Source organism: Callorhinchus milii, unplaced genomic scaffold (genome assembly GCF_018977255.1).
Source record: "Callorhinchus milii isolate IMCB2004 unplaced genomic scaffold, IMCB_Cmil_1.0 Scaffold6, whole genome shotgun sequence".
NCBI classification, from domain to species: Eukaryota; Metazoa; Chordata; class Chondrichthyes; order Chimaeriformes; family Callorhinchidae; genus Callorhinchus; species Callorhinchus milii.
Window position 1 is genome coordinate 26,763,814 of NW_024704747.1, and position 24,370 is coordinate 26,788,183.

A 24,370-nucleotide genomic window follows, 5' to 3' on the forward strand; every position below is an offset into this window, starting at 1 on the left:
TCTCTCTCTCTCTCTCTCTCTCTCGAAACGCAAGGGGTTAGCGCTGCCGTTTCAAGACCCGACCAGACGTTTGCCCTCCCGGCGCGTTTTTCGACCCCGAGTGCCCTCCGGGGGAAGCGAACGAGCGAACTGTTTTCGGGACTATGCGTCGGAAACCGATTCATTTGCTGCGGTCGTGATTGCCCGTCTGGCAGGTTTAAGGGCGTTAATGTTAAGCGTTGCGAACTCAACACACAAACAACATTTTAGAAATACTGCAGGCGGATGCGGTAATCCGGAAACAAAATTGTACGTTAAGTATGGCTTTAGGGTTCTCGACTAACTCAATGTCATAACTTTCAAAATCTAACACTTCAAATGGACGTCGAACAGCACCGTTTGTGGGGGGGGAAAAAAGATTTGTGCATAGGACAACTCCCCACGCTGAATCCTAATAATCCCTTCAAAACCCCAAACAATAATAAAAATTGGTCATTTTCAATCCACGACTGTTTGTGGGACAGTGCTGTGCGCAATCGGCCGCCGCGTTCGCCCACAAATATACAGTCGATTCACTTTACAGTGTGTTCTGTGAAGCGCTTTGGACGTCCTCCCGACGTGAAAAGCGCTATATCAAATGCGAGGATTATTATTATTATTATTATTATTAAGTTCTGCCACTATCAAGTGCTCCGAGACATTGCCCTGCATGAAAGATACTGTATAAAATGCAAGTTGTCGTTACTGTTGAAACAGTGGAAGCCATTTCAAAAATAAAGGGGGGGGGGAAGTACGAGAGGCTGCTCAAATGGACATGACTAAGCTACGATCGTAACCAATTTCGGCGACCAAATAAAGCGGTGTAGGTTGAATAACGCAGGCAACGTAATGAACGATGCAGCAATTCTCCAGTGAGTCATTTTTTCACAAAAAAATATTTCAAGCAGGATTGCTTGAAACTCCTACCGTCCCATCCCACCAGAGCCGGTTGTAAGTGCAGGCGGGAGCGGTTCTTTCTACCTTCTTGCAACCTGACCTGAATATACAGTGTGGAACATGATCCAATTGCATTTGTCAAGTGACCTTGAGGCAGTCAGAAAAAAAAACGAGTTCATTCGGAAACTCCTCAGAGACTGCACTTCTGGCAATGCAGTGCTCTGTATCTACTGCGCTGGATTCTCAGGTTACAATACGAACCAAAATTCAGATGTGGGGTTTGAACCCATCACTTTCTGAAACACAAGATAGCAAAACAAGATCGAGTTGTGTTGGGTAAATAGCAATTTTCTTTTAAACACATAAAAATAATTATACCACGTTAAAACAGTTTTCCTATCCAAATCGGGTATCCACACAAAAATGCACAATATACAGTGAAATTAATTTTTAAACATTTTATTTCACTTTCAAAAATAATCCACAGACCAATCTAATTATTGCTTAGAAATCTATTGATAAGGTCAAAAAACTGAGCTACATGTTGTGTTCATTTACATTTGTGACCAGAAACTTGTATCAAATACTGTGTTAATCTTCTATTATTATTGAAAGTACGACACTATTATGGTGCGGCAAAAAATCCCTGTAAATTATTTAGTTAGTTCCACAAACAATATTTGTTCCCACAGTTTGCACAGGAAATCTTGCAATCATAGAATCGTACAGCACAAAAAGTGGCCATTCGGCCCATCGAGTCTGTGCGGCTCTTTGAATAGAGCAATTAATGTCAGTCCCACTTCCCAGCCCGTTCCCCATAACCCTGCAAACCTGTCCGCTTCAAATACCCGTCCACCGCGTTTTTAAAAGTAGTTATCGAATTGGCCTCGACCGCCCTTTCAGACAATGCGTTCCAGATTCGAACAACTCGCTGCGTGAAAAAATTTCTTCTCACCTCTCCCCTCGGCTTCTTTTAGAGACTACTGTGACCTCGAGTCACCGACACACCCACCAGTGGGAACAGTTTGTCCCTTTCTAACCTACCACATCCCCTCATGATTTTGAAGACCTCTATTAGGTCTCCTCATAATCTTCTCTGCTCCAATGAGAATAATCCCGGCCTCTCCAGCCTTTCCTCATAATCAAGGTCCTCATTCCTGGTACCATCCTCGTAAATCTCCTCTGCGCCCTTTCCAATGCCTTAACATCCGTCCTATAGTGCGGTGCCCAGAACTGGGTGCAGTATTCTAACTGAGGCCTAACCAGTGTTTTTTATGGGTTAATCATAACCTCCTGACTCTTGTACTATATGACCCTATTTATAAAGCCTAGTATCCCATATGTCCTTTTTACAGCTTTATCTACCTGTCCTGCTGCCTTCAAGGATTCATTTACCTGCACCCCCAGGTCTCTCTGTTCTTTTACCCCCCTTAAGATTGGATTACCCTCCTACATTGCCTCCCCTCATTCTTTCTACCAAAATGCATTACCTCACATTTCTCCACATTGAAACTCATCTGCCATGTGTCTGCTCATTTTACCATTCTGTCTGTCTTCCTGCAGTCGGACCCACCCTACCTTTGACTAGCCTTTTTTTCTTGGTTTGTAAAATATTTTAGAATTCCCTTTACTGTTACCCGCTAACCTTTTTTGTATAATCTTTTTGCCCCTCTGATTTCCTTTTTCAGACCTCTTCTGCACTTACTATATTCTATTTGGTTGTCTTCTATATCTTGGCTTTGACATTTGTCATACGCCTCCTTTTTCTGCTTCATTCTAGATACAATTACCTGTCATTCAGGGAGGTTTGGATGCCCTACTTTTCCCTTTTGTGGGAATGTATTTATTCTGTCCCCAAGCTATCTCATCCTTGAAGACTTCCCACTGATCTTTAGTTGTTTTACCTGTCAATCTTTCTTTTCAATGTTGGTTTGAAGTCTATTTGGACAGTTGGAACGCTCCTTACAGCAGAGGAGCTATTCAAGTTTGCAAATAGAAAATGTATTTCTCAACCGTTTCCCTTTTCTGTGGTGTAGGAATGTTCTCTAAATACATTACATGAGTTATCACTAGTGATTGGTGATTTATTCAAAAAAAATTAAAAACAAGCAGGCCGGAGCCCACTGAGCCGAGGAAGCGAACAGGATGGTAGAGGGTTTCGAGGTCGCAGAGGTAGGGGGTGGGAGCAAGACCATTGAAGGTGAGTACCAGGATCTTGAACTGTATCCTCTGTGTGATGGGAAGCCAATGGAGTCGGGCGAGGATGGGTGTGCAACCACGGGCAAAATACCCGGATAATCTCAAATATATAATTATTTACAAAAATGTACATTTGTTATTTCAATCCCAGTTCAAAGTGTTACCTGTTTTTCTGAATACACCAAGTGAGCCCCATCAAGACCTACCCTCCCCAAGAGACAAAGAGAGGCCAATGCACAGTAATGGAGTACCAGCTGTAACTTTACAGTCCTCAAGTATGTTAGGAATAAGACTCATTTTCTTGCCAAGTTGTCATCCACTTTTTCTTGTCCGATTTCTGGTTACATTTTGTCTTCAAACGGTTCTCGCTTTTCTTTCCGGATCCAAACTCCATGGTATTGTGGAACACTGTCATCAAATTGGGAATGTTTAAAAAATCCACACTGTAAACAGCAGAGAGGAAATGGAACAATCAGCTGTTTATATTATTGCACCGTGAAGTTAAACAACAAACATTTCAATTAACTTTTGGGACGTACGGTCTACATTCTAAACTTGAGAACATAATGTGGAAGCTTAATGAGGATGGGTCTTTGGGTCAAGAAGTGCAATAAAGTTGTACAAATGTTACCATGTGTATGACATTCTGAGGAAGTGGATAGATTATGAAAATGATACATCCTTTATAGCAGGAGCACAAAAATCAAGACTTTCATCATTAATTTTCTTTAAGCTTCTTTGGGTTGGCCCATATAGATAGATGTATATCCTGTATAATTTGCAGACATTTCCAGGGTTACTCACCTTCCACAATAAAAACATTAAAAGTACCAACAGCAGAATTGCAAGTAGAATAGCAACAAAAATGATCCACCAAGGAACTCCGAAATATTGAGTTACTCTTTGGTCAGGGAACACAGTAACTCGCACCTGAAGGAGGGAGTTAACAAAGATGTTATATGAGTGAACAGATCACAGGCTTTCAGTTACCAGTAGATCAGTAATAATGATAAAGAGATCAAACAAAATGGACCATGACTTAATTATCTCTTTATTTTGTCTCTGTGTGTCGGTGAATGTACGTTTTGTATTGAATGAATTTTATGTCTTAAAAACTTGCATATGGACATATTTTACATGTGCCGATTAAGTTGTTTTCTCCCAAACATAGTGTTGTCAAATTACCTCTGTTTCTGCATTTTTAACCACTACGTTGGCTTCGGATTGAAATATGATCATGGCTTTAACAATAATATCAAGGTAGTTCAGGTTTGAAAACTCCTGCAAAGCAAGAAAACTCCTTATGTAAATGGAAGCATTTAATGTTTTAAAAAAACACAACTTACATTTACATGAATTTGCTGCTGAAATTTAGATTCCACTTTACCTCCAGGAAAGTACTGTTCCAAAGCCGAGAATGTAAAACCAGGACTGCACTACTATCCAGATCTTTGAGAGGACAACTTATATTAACACATCGAGCAGTTGAGTTTTTGGTACAATCCTAGAAAAAATTAAAATCAAATGAGGATTTTAAACAAAAGGAATGCCAATGTTTTAAGCATTGAAAAGCAGTTCCACTTACCAGAGTTTTATATTTTCTTTCCTCTGAGAAGAAAGAGAACGGCCGTATTGATGTCTTGTCCGATTCCGCTTTGTTGATTTCCCTTTTTTTTCTGCTTTGATTAGTTGTTTCCTGAAATAAAATTACTGAATGTATAAAAATTACAAGCCTCATCATATTCTACTTGTAAGGATACACGTAATCATTCCATTTTAAATATATGATCTTTTCATTAGTTTGTGTTAATGCTTCACAGCACATTATGTCATAATATTTCATTCACCTTTCTTGTTCAAAAAAATATTTTTGTGAAAAGAAATAATACTCAAAAAAATTTACTTCAAATGAATAGAAAAGCTAAATAGGTAAAATGATCTAAAGAAGTTTTATTTAATAAAGAAGAGCTGAGCACACACGATATGATTGTGAAACACATACGAGAGTAACTACCATGAAAGCAACTTGATGGTTTATTTTAGTCAAGTAGTTTAATAATTTACCAGAAAGGCACATACGGTGTCATCTACGTAGTACCATTAACAATTGCATATATTATTTTCCAGCATCAGGAATTCCTCCGCGCAGCCAGTATGGAGTCTCAATATTCATGCAATTTTCCAGTAAAGCTGGTACTGTATACTGTATATGTCCCAGTGGCATTACTCATTTCATTTAAGCTATGACAACATTAAGAATTAATTACAGAATTAAGTACCTTAAGTTTGAGGCTATTGATTTCACCTGTGGGAGAGCAGACCACATTTTCTATGTTTTTAGAAGTAATTTTGGTCAAATATAGTAGCCACTTTTTGTTGTTTATTTCCTTGGGCCACATAATGTTTAGACTAGCAACACCCAGATTCTTAAGGGATTTTCCCAGGTTGATAATCTGTGGGAAACAAAATATTAAAGTGCAAACATGATATCTTTGATTATTATTAAATTAACAGTCCTAAACAGAATGATATTAGGCAAAGTTTCAAAATCCGAGGACTCTTAATGGACTAGTTTGAACACACATGGATTTTAAAATACTCCTGTACTTACTCTGAATTCATATTGAACCAAACTTCCTACATCCTCTTCAGTTTTCATAGCACTCTCGCCTGTGACTGAACCACCAAAGTATATCTGAGATGGGTTTGCAGCACTGTTGAAACACAGAGGAATTATTATTTGTTTCACATTGAGCCTTATGTCCTCTTTCGCAAAACTTACACGTGTATGCCTGCGTACACACATAAATATATATGCAGACGAAATGGATGGAAAGTTAGCAATGTTACTTACCCAGCTACAGACAGAAGCAGTTCAATCACCACTCGTGCTTCAGCAATCACAGGGGTCAGGTTAGCCTGCTCGCTGGTCCTGTAAATGGAAATGGCAAAGCTGAACTACAATGTTAAAGCTGTAAAACAGGACAATCTTACAAAGAATGAAAAAATTGCATAAAAATTCATCAAGAAAGAAGAACAAAGCGAATGATCCATAAATATTCAAGGTGCATTAACCTGATTTGGAAAAAAAAATCAAACTTCCTACATCCACTTATGGGTAAACAAGACAATAATATATAATAATATTCCTTCAATTTAATATAGCGCTTTCACGTCTTCTAGATGTCTCAAAGCACTTCACAGTATATACTAATGAAATGTCCTAGATTGCAGCAGGCATGCAATCCACAATCTCACATTCCCAATCTCAGTAAAGGTCCGACACTCTCAGTCAACAAGAATGCACTGAAGTCAGATCTTCAAGCTCAGTCCTGAAGTGAAAGAATATTTCTTCCAGCAGTAAAGCAATTAAGAGCAGGAAGCGGAATTAATACTACCCACCACTGAGCACATATTGGCCGGGGCTGAGGAGAGTTAAGTATGCAAAACTCCAATATCATTTTAGTTTTTCCCCTAAAGAGTTCAATAGGTTTTTAGAAATAAAGTGGTCAATACATATACATGTAGGCCTTACGTTATCAGCTGTAGATTGATCTCAAGGTGTTTGGAGTTCGGTGTAATTCCAGCAATGCTCAGAATCAAATAAAAAGTAACCTGCATAGAAGAGTCAAATTAGTTTTAAAATGAACACAAATCAGATCCACGTATAAAATTACATTTGCCCACTTTAGAAACATAGAACTACTATATAACAATAAACCTTATAATTAATATAGTGCCTATAATGCTTAAAGTACCTCAAACCATTCAACAGGAAGTTACTGTCAATTATAGGAGCTGTGAATATGTAAGCAAAGGTGCCAAAGTCAATGCTTTTGGTTTTATCCACAATGCATGGCCCATTGCCCTGAGACCTCTTTCCGACATGAAGGGCGCTATACAAGCATTATTTGTTGCTGTTGTATGTAGTGAAATCTATTACAATCAAATGTTGACTTGAACTAATTTACCTTTGATCCTCTCTTTAAGGGGTTACCTAGATCACAAGTTGCTTGAGAGCCATTTTGGTTTGCTGAGCAAATGATTTTCTTATCCTAATTGAAACAAAACAGATATTTGGTTGAACACGACTGCTTATGTAATGGTGAACATTGGTAAATCAGATACTAGGAAAAGGAAGCGGTCACCTGATTTATTTTCATGTTAAAAGCAGAGTAGGTTAAAGTTTCTGGAAAAGTTGCAATCAATTGGGCTTCATGTGCATCATCCCCATCCTTTTTAGGATTTTGTACATTTGATGGCTTGTTAGTAACAGTTACTTCTAGCACTATATCCTTCTGGTCACTTAATTTAAATACTGGAGCACCATTTTCTCTGCAGGAACAAACAAAGAACTTGTCTCATTAATAAATACAATTGATTGATAAATCCAATTATCAATCAAAACAATAATACTATTGGTGTACATGACATTTTCCGAGCTTGCCTGTTAAAGTAGGTTTTCTTAATGACTATTCTCAAATATATTTTTGAAATATATTTCCATTAATTTTTATAGGGCAAAGGTGAAAGAATTTTATTCTATATAATGGAACGAATCAAATAGCAAACTAAACTGCAAAACAGACTGTGGTTAGTGGAAGATAAATAGAGTAGGAACAGTTAAATAAAAAACACTTACTTGGGGAAAGGACTACACCTGTCCTGATTGTCAATCCTGGAGCAAAAACGATAGTTTAATTTAAGATTACTCTGGCAAATGTGGTCAGGACCACATCCTTCTTTCAAGAACTGTACCTGTATTGGAAAGATGCAAAGATAATCTGTGAGTGCGACCAAGTAATTTTTGTTATAGATATGGAACAATACTGCAATATGAACAATCACCACTGGGAAACATTTGTAACACACGCGGCAGCTGTAAATACCCACGAAGGGAAAAACCAATGCATCTAGAGAATTATTCACAATTCACCTCTTTCGAATGGCATAATGAAAACTTCAACATCCACCTTAACAGGCAGGTGGGACCTGAATTTTAATATCTGACTCAAAAGAAACATTGTCCGACGATCCCAATACTGCACTGGAACGTTAATCCAGACCATAAATTTGCAGCATTTCACTCATGTAATTGGCATTCGTTGATTTGGAGATAAGGGAAGGAATTTCAAAATTCCTTTGCACTTAAACTACTAGTGCAATACTAACTAATTACAAATGCATGCTCATAATTGAAGAGAAGCATTTGTAATTGCTTGGATTGTTTCACAGTGTTGCATTGTTAAAAATGTTCACAATTAATATTTTCTATCTTCTATTCCTAGTTTTCTTGTTATATGGGCAAAGTCACATTGCAGAGTGACCACATTAAACGGAGGCAAAGATCTTACTGTGTTCCGTGTGGCACAAACTGGACTTAGCAGTGGTTTGACAAGGCCTCATGGGACCCATTTTATGATTTTGAAATCTAAAATTTTGCTCCCCGTACCAACACGCACATCGAGCCCAGGAGACAGGCAAGTATATCCAAAATGGCTCAAATGTATACATTTGTTTTTTTTCTGGAGGGTGTTGGGTGTGTGGGGGGCAGAGGTATGTTTCTGACACCACAACATTCTACCGCTAATGGTTTGGGCCCCCATAACCTTGCAGGCCCTGCTGCGACCTGACCACTTGCACAATTGCTGCTTTCACCACTGAGACCTTAGACTACACTAACCTTTGCAGCCTCAGGCTCACTCTGACTGAGGACTGGAAGTAGATTCTGCAGGTTACCAGTTTGTCTTTTCTTGCGATTAGACTGATTGATTGAAACTCCAACTGCTATAGAAATAGGGTGCAGTTTATCCTTGATATTCTCCTAGAAAAATACAAAACATTTTAATCCTCAGCCACATTTATGCAATAGGAAGATTTCTAAATTTAAAGCTGAAATACATCAGAGATGAAGCTGTCAGACTTGAAGATAGTTTGATGGTACATAAAACTAAATCAAACAATATTGTTGAAGACCATTTCCTAACAATATGGGATTTACTCAGGTCCATTTGTGAACTGAATAACACGAGACCTCCTGGCCTTGGGGACTTCATAACTGAGATTGGGATCGGAGTTCCAGTGACTCAACACGATCCACTACATAGGAATGAATCTGCAAACCTCCCAAGTTATATTGCGGTGTGTGTGAAAATGAAGTAGTAAAGTAAGATTACCCGAAGCTGAAGGTTCTCTGTAACACATTTCTTCTCGGTTTGCTCGCTCAGTGCCACACTGCCAGAGAGCTGGTCGTACTCTTGAATCTGTCCGTTTTTAACAAATGCAACTCTCGATTCACGAACTGACTTTCTCCTTTCAGTGTCAGCTTCAATCTTATAGTTAACAGCTAAATGGGAAAATAAAGAAAGTTGATAAAGTTCTGTCTACCAAAACAAAAACAGAGCTGCACGAAAAAATATTTTTCTTTCACTCACTTATCTTTGGTCTGTAAGTATTGGAGTAAGTTGTGTACTGAAAGCATGCGATGACAGTAATACTGTGAAGAGAAAAAACATTATTAGGAGCTACATCAGATACTTGGCTGACCAAAAAAAGATTGATCAATTTAATTCTCTTTCTGTAATTTTTTTCAGTTACAAATTGTGCCAGGATTCATGAGCTACGGAGAGAAGGAAAGATTGTTCGAAGTTCCCACTTTTGATCTCTGTGCAGTGACGTGTGCCAAAAACTGTATGTGGACATCAGAGAATAAAAAATAGCGACTTGGGCAAGGGAGCAGAGGGTAGGACAGCAACTGTGGGAACGTATATCAGCACTTTGGGACGTACTCCCGACATGAAAGGCGCTCCACAAATGTAATTTTGTTGTTGTTGATTAGGCTTAGTCAATGAATTTAGAAGGGAAAAAAATTAGAAGATGGATCATAGGGGACTAAGACATAACAAGATTTTTTTTATTTCGGGGGCAGTATCTGAACATAGATTAGACAAACAATCTAAAGCAGTTAGTTTTAATATGAGCTGCAGTTCTGTTTTGATACGAATAGCAATATTCTCAAACCTGAAGCTTTAGTTCCCCTATTACAGCAAAATATCAATTTCCTTTTCAAATCTTTTCCCAGTAAATCTAATGGCAGTCAGCTGTAGTCAGTCAGTTCTGGTCTGTACACCAGACATTCAGGTTGATGCACTGCTTGTGTTTACAACTGCTATTTTGTCTTGAACTACTTACCAAAAGGCTTGACCATAATTGCAGTTTTTTTTTAAAAAATCAATATTTTGAGGTAAAATAGTCACGGTCTTCTTGACATCTATAACAGGTCGAGCCCTAAATAGAAAAACAATGCAGAATACACTTTGAAGAATTGCAAGCAGTAATGTTTTTAGGAAATCAAAGGGGATTACTTTGCTCTGTGTATTTCATAGAGCACGCTTATCACTGTGGATTAATTGCTTTTCTCTTCTCTTCATCACATTTGTAATCATGTCCGTGGACACTTACAAATGCATCTAATGCAATTTGAAAGATAGTATTAGATATGAAAGTAATGTTTTACACTTGCACTTTCAAAATGAGTTATTTATAAGCACTTGTGNAAAAAAAATCACTAAGCACTTTCTAGCCCACTTTCTAGCCCATGCTACATGGATCCCAAAGGTTGGAATAATCCCTTATATTGACTGTGCATTCAGGAACCAGGCTGAACTTAAACATACAACCGAGCAGTGGTGTTGCAAGCAAAAATCTCGCACCTGTATATAAACACAGAATCACCAAGAGATCCGACGGCAATATCGGGATAATTATTTTCATCTAGATCCATTCCCCCTGCTAGAGAGTAGCCAAAATTTTCTGCATTCAAATGTTTCCCTTCAAGAACCTAGAGAGAACATAAAATAATTTATTAGATTTAAACAGTCGCTGACTACTCAAAGAGTGACGGCAGCACAATAATCTCATAACTAGAACATCTCCTTTAATAGTTTCTGACATGGGTGCATCAATTAGTGAAATGTCCAGCGTCAGATTGAGAGCCACAGATGTTACAGATAACTGATATATTGAGATGACCTATTTTATGTGGGGGATTGTTGACCAGAACACCAGGTGAAACTCCATTTCTTTTTCGAATAGTGTCATGGGATTGCTAACATTCACCTGAACAGGCAGTTGGATGTCTCATCTGAAGGACCACACGACCAACAATGCAGTAGTCCTCCAACACTGTATTGGCATATCCGCCTGGATTGTGAAATCAAAAGCCTGACAACGGGGCTTGAACTGACAACCTTCCATCTCAGAGGCAAGAGTGCCACAAACTGAGCCAAGCTGACACACAAAATATTATATCAATGAACTACAATGTCTCTGTATATAACTTCTTACCTGCACAGGTCGTGTATTTATTCCAGAGCTTGATCCATGGTATATAAAAACCTTCCCCCCTTCAGTGAAAGGCGCTCCAACAGCAATATCTGCAGGTCAATATATAGCAGCACATAAGCACTACTTTCCAAACACACCATTCCTGTTGTGCTCTACAGTTACTTATATCCATGCAAACAGAACATCCACCCAAATACTTAGGTTTCTCCTAACTGTAAATAATTATGGCCTTACCTTCATACCCATCCTTGTTAATGTCACCTATATTTTCAACAGCAAGCCCAAACATCGAGTCCTTCGTGCCATTTAAGCGAATGGGCGTTATGTTACTCCAGTCCCCTTTCTGATTAATGTAAACATAGACAGCACCACCGATTTCTGCTTCTTTGTCAAAGAACTGGGGGGCTCCAACCACAATATCATTCCAGCTGAAAAATAACCATTCTCATTGAGGCAAAAGAATTTTATGATATTTTTCCAAATTTTTGCCTCACCCATCAGCAATTCATACAATCGTAACAGTCTAAAATAATCTTTATTTACTACACAGGGTCATGTAAAGGGCTATAGTTAAAAACCTATTAAATGGGAGGAGGGGAGGAACACAATTGAGAAGGTCATTTAAAAATCTGAAATAATGTTAAAAAGCAATCCAACTGGAAGTCAATGGGGTATTTCCACAACAGCAATAACAATATGCATTTATAGATAGCCCTTCACACAGGGTAGCATCCCAAAGCACTTGACAGTAGTGGTGCCCGATGATGAGCTGGGGTGAGTGGGGAAGTGACAGTAGGCATGGTCGAAGAGGAAGGTCTTCAGGCGCAATCGGAAGAAGGGTAAGGGACAAGGCAGAGGGATAGAAGAAGAGTTTTCCAAGGTATCGGGACGGAATAGCTTAACGCATGGCCACCGATGGTGAAAAGAAGGGCACAAGGGACATGCAGGAGGCCGGAGATACTTGAGTGAAGCAGCGGGAAGTAGATTGGTGGATAAGCAGATTGGAGAGATAGGGAGATGCCAGGGCATGAATGGATTTGAAAATGAGTGTCTTGAAATTAAACAATTCAGTGATAGGGAGCCAGTGGAGCCTAGCTAGAACTGCTGTGATGGGGGTACAGAGTTTAGTACTGGCAAGTATGCTGGCGCCCAGATCAATTGGATTTTGTGGATGGTGGAGCTGGCAAGTCTGGCGAGGAAAGCATTTGAATGTTCGAGGCGGGAGAACTAATTGATTCCTAATCACTTACCCATCCTTGTTAAGATCAACAACAGCGACATCATATCCAAAAGAAGATGCCAGTCCTTCTCCTTTCAAAATGTGTTCAGCCTCTAGGGTGTTTGATTGGCGTACCATTTTTAGAAAAACTACAGCTCCAGAATGCTTGTCTCTTGGTGCACCAGATACAAAAGTCAATTCGTCCTGGTTTGTGATCCCTTTACCCGAATCCAGAGAGAAACCTAACACAAGGCAATGGGATTAGATTTCACAGCATAATCTGTACAGATGGATAACAAAATCTACACAACTCCAAAACTTCCTTCAGTTTCCAGCTTCGAACCAGTGGTATATAATAAGCTTTGCATTTGATAAAATGCCTTATCATGTCTTCAGGACATCTCAAAGCGCTTCACAGAATATACTGTAAAGTTAATTGACTGTGTATTTTGTAGGAGAAATGCAGATTGTGCACAGCAGTGGCCCACAAACAGTCATGGATTGAATGACATTATTATTATTATTTTTTTGAAGGGATTATTACCCCAGGAAAGCAAAACAAAATGAATGTAAAATAAGGTATATTGCAGAAAACTTCACTTGCAGAAGGGAGGAAGGATTCAAAAGCAAAATACGTGGAATCTACCAGTCTCTCATTTCTGTTCGTCCGTTATTGCAACGGGTTTTAAAATGACTTTGCCCCTCTTATAGCTTCCTTTTCAGAAAGATGCTAAGAGCTGCAACCAGGGAATGTTCCACTGAAATTATAAATGTAAATTTGTAATTTCTTTGTTGTAAAATAGTTTTACTATCTGCTATCATAACTATCTGCTGTTGCCAATGCAGCCTCATTGTAAACAGGGTCAGTTCCACAGCACTGGAGACTTGAATATTACTTCTTGAAAAATAAGAGGCTTCTAGTAAGAATCTATAACACAAGGGGCTTTCAGAGAGACTCTTAGAGATCATGATCCTAATTCTAAATATTAAGCCTCTGACCATTTTTGTAACAGATACAGTGTTTGTCAGAACATTGTGAATACTCTATGGTTATATATATAAAATTTAGATTGTAAATGAAGGTATTAGAATTCAAGATGTCGTTGCAGAATGGACGTCTTCAAATCTTTAAAATGGTTAATGGTTTCACTGTTGAACACTAGCACTACACTGCACTACACAAACCAACAGCAGAATTTCTGCCTCTTTGTGCCCACCTAGGTAACTGTTCTGAGGCACAGGAACTTTCGACTCATCCCTTTTGTTTTCATCACCAACTTCATAGGGTCCATCATCAAAATTAGTGAAATCAGTGCTTCTCGATTCCACATGAACAATTCCTGAAAAGGCAAAATATGTATTTGTTTAGTTGGGAGTGTGACACATGCAGAAGCATCTGAGGAATACTAAATCAGTTAACAAATTGATTTTTCCATAGCTCTTATAATGATTACTCTTATCAGATTAAATCCTCGCCTGTCCTGGGTCAAGGAATCTCAGGCAGTAAAATATGTAGATGGGGTGGAGGATCCAATGCGTGGAGGAGGTATCAGACAGTGTTGCTGCTCATTGTAACTATATAATTACCTCTGTTGGCAAGTGTAAGTGTGTGGCCGTTGCATGAAGACAAAGATTGGGCTCGGCTGTGCCGTCCCCCTTTCCTCCCCTCCCCCATCCCCATAGACTAGAAAGCTACAAATTCTCATTGACTGGATTTATGTATGAAGAATGGTCAGTTAGGCGAAGGCGACCAACAACCATGAAATTATATTTACCCACAAAATGCACAATCAAACCACTTTACAGTATATTCTGTGAAGTGCTTTGAGAGTCTCGATGACACTATAAGTCGCTAGATCAATGCAACTATTATTATCATTAATGCAAGGATTATTATTAATAATAATAATAATCCTTGCATTTGATATAGCGCTTTTCAAGTCGGGAGGACGTCCCAAAGCGCTTCACAGAACACACTGTAAAGTGAATTGACTGTATATATTTGTGGGCGAACGCGGCAGCCAATTGCGCACAGCAATGTCCCACAAACAGTCGTAGATTGAAAATGACCAATTTATTATTGTTTTTGGTTTTGGAGGGATTATTATTAGGCTCTGTGTGGAGTAAGGAAACTTGCCCAAGGTTTCGCCCTGATCTGCCGGGAATTGAACTCAGGTCTCTCGCTTGCAAAGCGAGTGCTCTAACCACTGAGCTACAGGACTCCAATTATAACTATTATTGTTATTATATCTCAACAAAATGTCCGTGACTTCAGAAAACAGGAAAAGAACTGTTAAAATAAATTACCTTTCCAGTAGTAGGCACCAGGAACACCATATACAGCATAATCGCTGTCCTTGCCAAAAGTGCTAGCTACTCCTTGCTGGCAAATCCCAAATTTCTTGTGACTGGGAAGACGTCCATGGCAAATTTTGACATTTGCATCAAATTGATCGTCCCGGAAAACCAGGTCCTCACTCAAAATATAACACTGTCCCGTCACGTCACGAGACTCTATGGCTGTGTTCCTATGTCGTCTTTGCTCATATCGATGTGCACAAACCTAAAATGAGATGATATTTTAAAATGAGGAGCAATAAAAAAATCCAGCAATGTTACCAAAAATTCACTGTTTCTGTAAATGTTTTAAAGTACTTTCCTTTTCCAGTTTGATAACAAGAGAACATTAAAACAAAAAATGTTCCCCAGAACGTCATGGGGACGGCATTTTGACTACTGCTGATGTCCATCTTCAGCAACCTCATCAACAGAAAACCTACCACCTTATAATTGGGTTCGTCTACAGTAGGATTACATGTTTACCCACAAGATGTGCAGTCATTACAGCTTATAGTAAGTCCTGTGAAGAGCTTTGAGATGTCCCCCTGAAACAAGGATTATTCTTATTACTATAGTGATAGATTAGTTAAACTGTTTTAACAAATGATTTTTTACATAGTGATTAATGGTTGAAGATGCTCTTCTCTTCAATCTCCAGAGTGTTCACTTGTCAGTAATTCTCTTTGAAATGTTCTATTCGTGCTGCAGAACTACTCGGAAGCCTCAGCTCTATGAGGACAATATTCCCTGAAATTCATTGACTTCACCCGTGAAATATATAACCATCTTTACTATCATTTGCTGTAACGTCAAATACAGGGATCACCTTTAACCACCAGAGTAAGAGAGTCACACAATATCATAACTTCCCCTACAGGTAAATAACACTCACCAGAACCTTTCCTCCCACTTTCTGACTTGCCACAGATACACCCATCCATTGATCTTCCTTATTTTCATCATTGTTAGCTGAAAAGAACCAAATTGAAATGTTAAAATCTACTCAGTACCACAAACCACAAGCGTTGTGTTTCCGGTGAGTGTGGGTGCATAGGAAGCAGCACTACACAGGGGCAAATGGCCACAAACAGTTAGACACTAATAGATGTGTTGCAATGTTCACAACAATTACATTGATTTTTCATAAGACAAGGACACAACAGTGATCACCATCAAAACCCCCAAGGCTACGAAACCTTTCGAAGACATATTTCTATGTGCTGCATTCAAATCCTAGTTCTGCAACATCTCCTGCGATTCCCACTGTTGAAGAAACTTACAGCAGGCCGTGGTTTATATCACACCCAGATCAACTTTAAAACAATTGGATTTCCCACAGTATTTGTCTTGAGGTCACAAATAGCAATGACATTTGCGTCTGTTTCTTTCTGCAGTATTTGATATAGAGGCAATCTGTGTATCATGTCTTATGTAACTAGAGAAATTATGACGGTCATTTGCAGAGGTGTTCATAGGGGTTAGCCACCACTGATCTACAACACAATCCTGTTGTGTAACTGAACTGTATAACTTTCCAATATTGGAGCTCAAAATAGAACACAAGCAACTTTTCACAGTAATTAATTACATACTAAAGTTGTTAGAATACAGACACTAATTCTAAAATTCATTGGAGTCTCCTAATGTTGACATTGTGCCAGTGCTTTCTTCTTTCAGTAATTGCCAACTTTTAAGAGGACAGAAATACCTTGATATTGTTTTGCACTCATCAACCAAATCCCTTACCAAAATTGTCAAAAATGACTCGTTCACAGTCTCTTTCTGCAGAAGTGATGGGGCATTTGTACAATCCTCCTGTAATATTGGCATTTTGATTTGAAAGTGCTTTTGCTTTCGGAGCGCCAACCAGCAACCTGTTCAGAAGAGGGTTAAAAAAAATAAGTGGTACAACTGAATGACGTTCGCAATAAGAAATAATAGCAATAAACCTCGCATTTGATTGGGACGGTCCTCCCGATGTGACAGGCGCCGCACAAATGTAATTGTGCTGTCGTTACGGCATCTTTCACGTCAGGGGGACGTCTCAAAAGGGATTTACTGTAAAACGCAGTGACTATGAACTTGGCGGCCAGTTTGTACGCAGCATTGTTCCACAAAAAAGCCGGGAAGTGACTGATCGTTCTTTTCCCCCCCCCCCCAGTGGGTTTGTTGGGAGAAACTCTTCTCTTCGTGGAGTACTGCTGAGGGACCTTTTAAACGTCGACCCGAACGGGCGGACAGGACCGAAGGACGGACGCAAAAAGCAGTTCCCGAGCGAAAGATGTTTCACTCAAAATGCCCAGTGCATCGGCCTCAACGACCGTTGGGATGAAAAAAAAAACCACTTCGCGTATTCACTCTGAACGCTCAGCTTCCTCTGGAAAAAGCAAGAAACCTCGTGACTTGAAGGAAAGGCCAGACACCTATTGCGGTAGTTCGCCGGTCACCTCAGAACATTACAACCACTTGATGATGATGATAATAATAATAATAATAATAATAATCCTCGCATTTGATACAGCGCTTTTCACGTCGGGAGGACGTCCCCCGAAGCGCTTCACAGAACACACTGTAAAGTGAATTGACTGTATATTTGCGGGCGAACTTCCACCACAACCCTTCCTCGGAGGAGAACCGCCTCCAAAAGGAACGCAAGAGCGCTTCGCCATCCAAGTGCGAGAATCGCCATTAAAGCAGTTATAAGTGGCTGTGGTTTTCCCAACGGGACCCGAAAAGCCCTTTATCGCCGCGGAGTCCCCAAATTGCGACCGTTTTAACCGCCGAGGACTCGTACATTTGCCAAACGCCGGAAGAAGATGAAGAAGAAGAAGAAGAAGAAGAATGATCGGGCGTCCATTTTCAACAAATTAATTTGAATCGTTGGAGAGAGAGAGAGAGAGAGAGAGAAAAAATGACACCAAAAAACAAACGGCCCGACTTTCGGCCACAGGCGAAGTGGTCCCCGAGCAACGCCCGAGCGCGAGCGGGAGCCGTTGGGGAGAGCGGCCACGTGGTCCCCGAGCAAAGCCCGAGCGCCAGCGGGAGCGGTTGGGAGAGCGGCCACGTGGTCCCCGAGCAAAGCCCGAGCGCCAGCGGGAGCCGTTGGGGAGAGCGGCCACGTGGTCCCCGAGCAAAGCCCGAGCGCGAGCGGGAGCCGTTGGGGAGAGCGGCCACGTGGTCCCCGAGCAAAGCCCGAGCGCCAGCGGGAGCCGTTGGGAGAGAGAGCGGCCACGTGGTCCCCGAGCAAAGCCCGAGCGCGAGCGGGAGCCGTTGGGGAGAGCGGCCACGTGGTCCCCGAGCAAAGCCCCAGCGCGAGCCGTTGGGAGAGCGGCCACGTGGTCCCCGAGCAAAGCCCGAGCGCGAGCGGGAGCCGTTGGGAGAGAGAGCGGCCACGTGGTCCCCGAGCAAAGCCCGAGCGCCAGCGCGAGCCGTTGGGAGAGCGGCCACGTGGTCCCCGAGCAAAGCCCGAGCGCCAGCGGGAGCGGTTGGGAGAGCGGCCACGTGGTCCCCGAGCAAAGCCCGAGCGCGAGCGGGAGCCGTTGGGGAGAGCGGCCACGTGGTCCCCGAGCAAAGCCCGAGCGCCAGCGGGAGCCGTTGGGAGAGCGGCCACGTGGTCCCCGAGCAAAGCCCGAGCGCGAGCGGGAGCCGTTGGGAGAGAGAGCGGCCAAGTGACGAAGCCCAGCGCGAGCCGTCCGAGAGCAGTCCGTGCTAACGGACCCCCCAACGAGAAGGTAAATCTCCAGCCTTTTTCCCCCCAAACCCCCTCTGTGACCTCCCGGCGCAGCCGTGCCCGTCGCCCCGGCGAAAACCCTTTACCTCGTGTGCTCCCTTCCCTCGCCGCCTCGCCCCTGCCCCGTCGTCGACATCTTTTTTTTTTGCTTCCCCCCCCGCTCTCTGGAGCCCTCCCCACCCCCGGACTGGACTCCCTCCCCGTCCCCGTCCCCCCCCCCCCGGTTCAAGCCACGTCTCTCAGCTCCAGCGGCCAGAAGAGGTGAGCCCACCCTCACATTTATTTTTTTTAAAAAAAAAACGTGCGCTATTCTCCGACGGTCTTCGAGACCGTTGGTTTCATTCAATGGAATCTCGGGCCGCACCCCCATTGCCCGAAGCCTTTCCTTCTTGTTAATAATCCCTCCAAACCCCCCCCCCAAAAAAACAACAATAAATTGGTCATTTTCAATCCACGACTGTCTGTGGGGCATTGCTGCGCGCAATCGGCCGCCGCGTTCGCCCACAAATATGCAGTCAATTCACTTTACAGTGTGTTCTGTGAAGCACTTTGGGACGTCGAGAAGACGTGAAAAGCGCTATATCAAATGCGAGGATTATTATTATTATTATTATTATTATTATTATTACACGTGACAAGACTGGGCTTTGGGGGAAATCCTTCGGGGTCCGTCCAATCTCGTCCGTCCATCCGTAAGTTCGCCGGTTCTTGAGTAGTGCGGCCACCGAATGTGGAGGTTCAGAAGGTGGGATTCCCACACCCGTGTGGGATTCTGGTGAGCAATTTTTTTGCACGAGGGCGTAAAAACCAAAGGGCTGTGGGGATTCCTGCACTTGGTGAGAATGCTGCCTCTCCCGCCCCCACCCCCCACACCACCCCCACGTTAAGAAGAATTTATTACTTTCATTTCTTGAATCTGGTTACGGTTTCCAACAGCAAATAACCGCAGGGCCCTCGTTTGTGGTCCGGGTCGGACGTTTTCTCAAAACGTGAGCTCGGACAAAAGGGGCAAAAGATCGATGAGAAGCTGGAAAACCTCGCAGAAGGGAAAACCTCGCAAAAGGGAAAACCTCGCAGAAGGGAAAACCTCGCAGAAGGGAAAACCTCGCAGAAGGGAAAACCTCGCAAAAGGGAAAACCTCGCAAAAGGGAAAACCTCGCAGAAGGGAAAACCTCGCAGAAGGGAAAACCTCGCAGAAGGGAAAACCTCGCAAAAGGGAAAACCTCGCAAAAGGGAAAACCTCGCAAAAGGGAAAACCTCGCAGAAGGGAAAACCTCGCAGAAGGGAAAACCTCGCAAAAGGGAAACCTCGCAAAAGGGAAACCTCGCACCAAGGAGTCTTCGGCGGCTCAAGTTGCGCGGGTTGGCAGGGGCTGCGCTACAATAGAACGGCTACAATTTCCCGACTCCAGCCCGAACTTGGCTTTTAAAACGAGTCTCTCTTCGTCTCAGTGAATCAGAAGTGAGATTTAAAGTGAAAGATGAACCTGATCTCGTTCCCACATGTGTAGTTTCCAGCAATTGTCAAAGGATAGACTGGGAATCAATGAATGCTCCAATGCTGTAAATTGCACGCTGGTGGACGTTGGGTGAATATGGGATTGTGTTTGATTGTAATCCATCCTGCCCTCACAAAGGTCATACATCAATAATGGCCACTTTACTCGGGTGAGGCACTGGATACCCCAGGATTGTAAACTGGCACATGGATAAAGCATCTGTCCATAACTTACCCTCCTCCAAATGTCCGAGAATTTAGGGGAAAAGGCCTCCAATCCTCCAAATTCAAAGTTTTTAAACCCACAGCAAAATACCATAACCTGAGTTTTTGTAGAGGCTTGATGAAAGTATCCATTAGGATTATGGAATAGGGACAAATTGATTTTTAGAACAACCGCTATAGGAACCTAACATTTCCTCCAGCAGGTTCTTTTTAGAGCCACTCCCTAGCACACAAGTCAGATCTTTGATATAATCTTGTATTAGGACATGCAATACCTTTGTACTGTTTGTAACAAGAAATCACACCCTAAAAACACAGACTGGAGAATAATCTTCTGGAAAGCTAAACTGCAAAGCCCAATTCCTTTTGGAGTTTTGTGTACTTTAAAAGAATTACTATAACTGAATTTAAATAATTTCACAGATTCTACAGGCTCAGTGGTTGCACTATACAGTATTATTGTCAATTATTTTCCAATGTTTCCTCCATTTGTTTGCCATCTTCAGCAGATGTCTTATCACCTACCTTGCAAACCCCTATCCTTTAACTCTGTGGACGATATGCTGGCATTAGCGACCTTAGCGAAATTAGCACATTTCAAACCAACTTCACCAGCAGACAGTTTTCCTTTATTAACATTATATATTGTATTCTACATCAAATTTTTTTAAAAATCATTCTTATGAATTATAGCCATCCATCAATGAAAGAATGTTCTTCAATCCTGAAGATTACCTTGTAGCCATTTAGTGAAATTATTTCGACAGTATTTAAAATGATTGACCTTCTTTAGTGCAAAAATTAAAACTGCTGCCTAAAGTACTTTGGCGCCTTGGGACGTCCTGACGTGAAAGATGCTATACAAATGTAATCTTGTTGCTGTTTGACTAAAGGACAGCATTGTGAATGGTAAAATGTGCCTTTCAGTCTTTGAGCATATTCATTGACTGGAAACAATCAGGATCACACTACGATTTTTGAAGATTCCTTGATCAAATCCCCAAAGGAATCGGGTCGTATCTGCTGGCAACAGTCGTTGCTTCACTGAATACCAATGATCACAGGAATATTTCCTGTCTGAAACTGCTTAAAGTAGCCTCCAATTCTTTTCTGTTGGACTCCCCTCTCCCCTCTTCAAAACAGTATTTTCCAGGAATTTCCAGTTAATAAGATTTTAAATAATGAAACATTCAGAGGTTGATAGGGCAAACAAAAAGAGAGGCTTGTACAGTATAAATACCATTGGGTGTTAAGGGACACAGTGGTAGAACAACTGATATCTATCTCCCAGCGCTTGGTGTTCGGGGTCAAGTCTCTATGAGCTAAGAGAAAGTTCCAAATAAAAACTGGCTTCAGGACACAGAGCTGCAGTACTTTGTACCAGCACAAACACACACACATGCAGACATACTTGCTGCAGGAGAGCTCCACCTTGAAACAGGTTCACCAGCCACAGGTGCAAACTTTCCCTACTCTTGTGTTTCCTCCATTTCATTCACACTCCCAATCATAAGGAGTCCTGTAGTGGTTAGAGAACTCGCCTTGCAAGCGAGAGACCTGGGTTCAATTCCCAGTGAAATGTTGGGCAAGTTTCCTTGCCTCTGTTTACCTATCAGTAAGTAGGAACCTGGTTGTTAGTCGATTGGTGGATCACTTACATCAGCTCTTTCCTTGGGGTCACCTGATGGTGCATAGCCAGTGCAAAGCCAAACAAGCTGTTCCTGTCTCCAGTTTTCTTCAGGACATTTTCTGCGTCTAAGTTAAAAGCTGAAGTCCGGGTCGCGAAGGAAAACAAAGAGAAATGGATGAGAAGCCACTTGCCCGCAGCCGCCATATCGGAATGGCCTCCTGTTCTGGGTGAAATCCTGATCTTGGTGCTGTGTGTCTCTCCTCACTCTCAAGCAGCAGCCCTTGTGTTGTGGGGGATGAGATTATAAAGTGACTGACGGTGGCGCCCCGCCCTGCGCTGTCACCCTCACTGGCTTCAATAGAAAGGAATCTGACCCCCTGCCAACTTGTCAGACTCTCTACCTCAAACCCAGCCTCTGTACCTTAACCTCTCCCGACACCTCGCAGACCTGCCTCTGCAAAAAAACAGAGCACTGCAAATACTTACATCACAACTCAGAAACTCAGTTATAACTGAGCAGAAAAAACAAATCCTTTCTGAAAGAACTTTCACTGATTGCTTCATCCGTTATTATTACTAAAAAGTCAATCTATTTTACAATATATTCTATTAATTGTGCATCAAGTATGGCTTTAAGGTTGATAAGATCAATATAACTTTCAATATCACTGACTACAAGTACATTATTGAACAGCGTATGATACCTCAATAGTGTGGCGAAAAAAGATTTACGCATAGGACAACATTCCCATGCTGAATCCATGTTAAGTTCTGCCACTAACAAACTCTGGATGAAGGGTACTGTATAAATGCGAGTTGTCGTCGTTAATGTTGAAACAGTGGAAACCATTTCAAAAATAAAGGAGAAGTAAGAGAAGCGGCTCAAATTGTGGTTATGAGAGGCTGCCCAAATCAGGGCTGTAGCAATTCTACAGTGAGTCATTTTTCACAAAAAATATTTCAAGCAGGATTGGACTTCTACTGTCCCACCAGAGCCGGTTGTAAGTGCAGGCAGGAGTGGTTCTTTCTGCCTTCTTGCAGCCTGACCTGAATATACAGTGTGGAACATGATCCAATTGCATTTGTCAGCTGATCTTGAGGCAGTCAGAAAAACCTATAGTTCATTTGGAAACTCATCTGGGAGACTGCAATTCTGGCAATGCAGTGCTCTGTATCTATTGCACTAGGTTCTGAGCATACAATATGAACTGAAATTCAGATGGTGGGGTTTGAACCCACAACTTTCTGAACCCACAAGATAGCAAAACAAGATTGAGTTGTGATGGGTAAATACCAATTTTCTTTTAAACACATAAAAACAAACAACAATTATACCAAGTAAACAGTTTTCCTATCCAAATCAGTTATCCACACAAAAAAATGCACAATATACATTGAAATTATTTTTTAAACATTTATTTCACTTTAAACAATAATCCACAGACCAATTTTTGCTTAGAAATCTATTAGTAAGGTCTGAATGTTGTGTTCATTTACTTTTGTGACCTTGTCTCAAATATTGTGTTAATCTCCTATCATGAATGAAAGTACGATACTATTATGGTACAGAAAAAAATTCCCTGTAAATTATTTAGTTAGTTCCACAAACAATATTTGATCCCACAGTTTACACAGGAAATCTTGCAAAGTTTGATTTGAAGTCTATTTGGACAGTTGGAACACTCTTTACAGCAGGGATCTATTCCAGTTTGCAAATAGAACATGTATTTCTGAACTGTTTCCCTTTTCTGTGGTGTAGGAATGTTCTATGAATACGTGTAGTTACAAAATGGAATACATTTCAAGGTAATGCTAGTGATTGGTAGTTTATTAAAAAAAAATAAAAGTAGCACTCCAAAAAAGGCAAATATTTTCTTTAAATATATTTTCTTCCAACTTCAAGTGGAAAACATTTTAAAAATTGCACTGTAAGTTTTATTTTGGGGAGACTAAAATATTGGTTGATCATATCAGTCAATCAGAAAAATAATCTGAAATTCAAAATAAAAAAATTCTCCTGGTTTGCAGAATTATGAGACAGGTGAAATGTTATTACTTTATAAGCTTATTGCCCAAAACCCACACATGTGCAGCTTCTCCTAAACACTGAGAATCCACACAGTGGTCAACAACTGAGTTATAGAGAGAAAGGAATTAATAATAATAATAATCCTTGCATTTTGATACAGCACTTTTCACGTCTTCTTGACGTCGCAAAGTGCTTCACAGAATATACTGTAAATGTATATTTGTGGGCAAAACGCGGCAG

General features: G+C 41.1%; 1 protein-coding gene across 1 annotated transcript; it reads right to left on the bottom strand.

Annotated features, from left to right (window-relative positions):
- Nucleotides 1-3,137: 3,137 nt before the first annotated feature.
- Nucleotides 3,138-22,597, bottom strand: LOC103176577 (integrin alpha-6-like). The gene is given in 26 exon segments (XM_042336429.1): nucleotides 3,138-3,457; nucleotides 3,459-3,557; nucleotides 3,919-4,044; nucleotides 4,300-4,395; nucleotides 4,502-4,618; nucleotides 4,700-4,810; nucleotides 5,394-5,567; nucleotides 5,726-5,828; nucleotides 5,969-6,046; nucleotides 6,650-6,729; nucleotides 7,086-7,169; nucleotides 7,263-7,449; nucleotides 7,757-7,872; nucleotides 8,798-8,938; nucleotides 9,291-9,460; nucleotides 9,549-9,610; nucleotides 10,306-10,401; nucleotides 10,827-10,954; nucleotides 11,461-11,549; nucleotides 11,695-11,888; nucleotides 12,711-12,921; nucleotides 13,897-14,019; nucleotides 14,987-15,242; nucleotides 15,912-15,988; nucleotides 16,766-16,893; nucleotides 22,130-22,597. Coding segments are annotated over 26 exon segments (3,285 nt in total). The 5' UTR covers nucleotides 22,306-22,597; the 3' UTR covers nucleotides 3,138-3,394.
- Nucleotides 22,598-24,370: the final 1,773 nt, after the last annotated feature.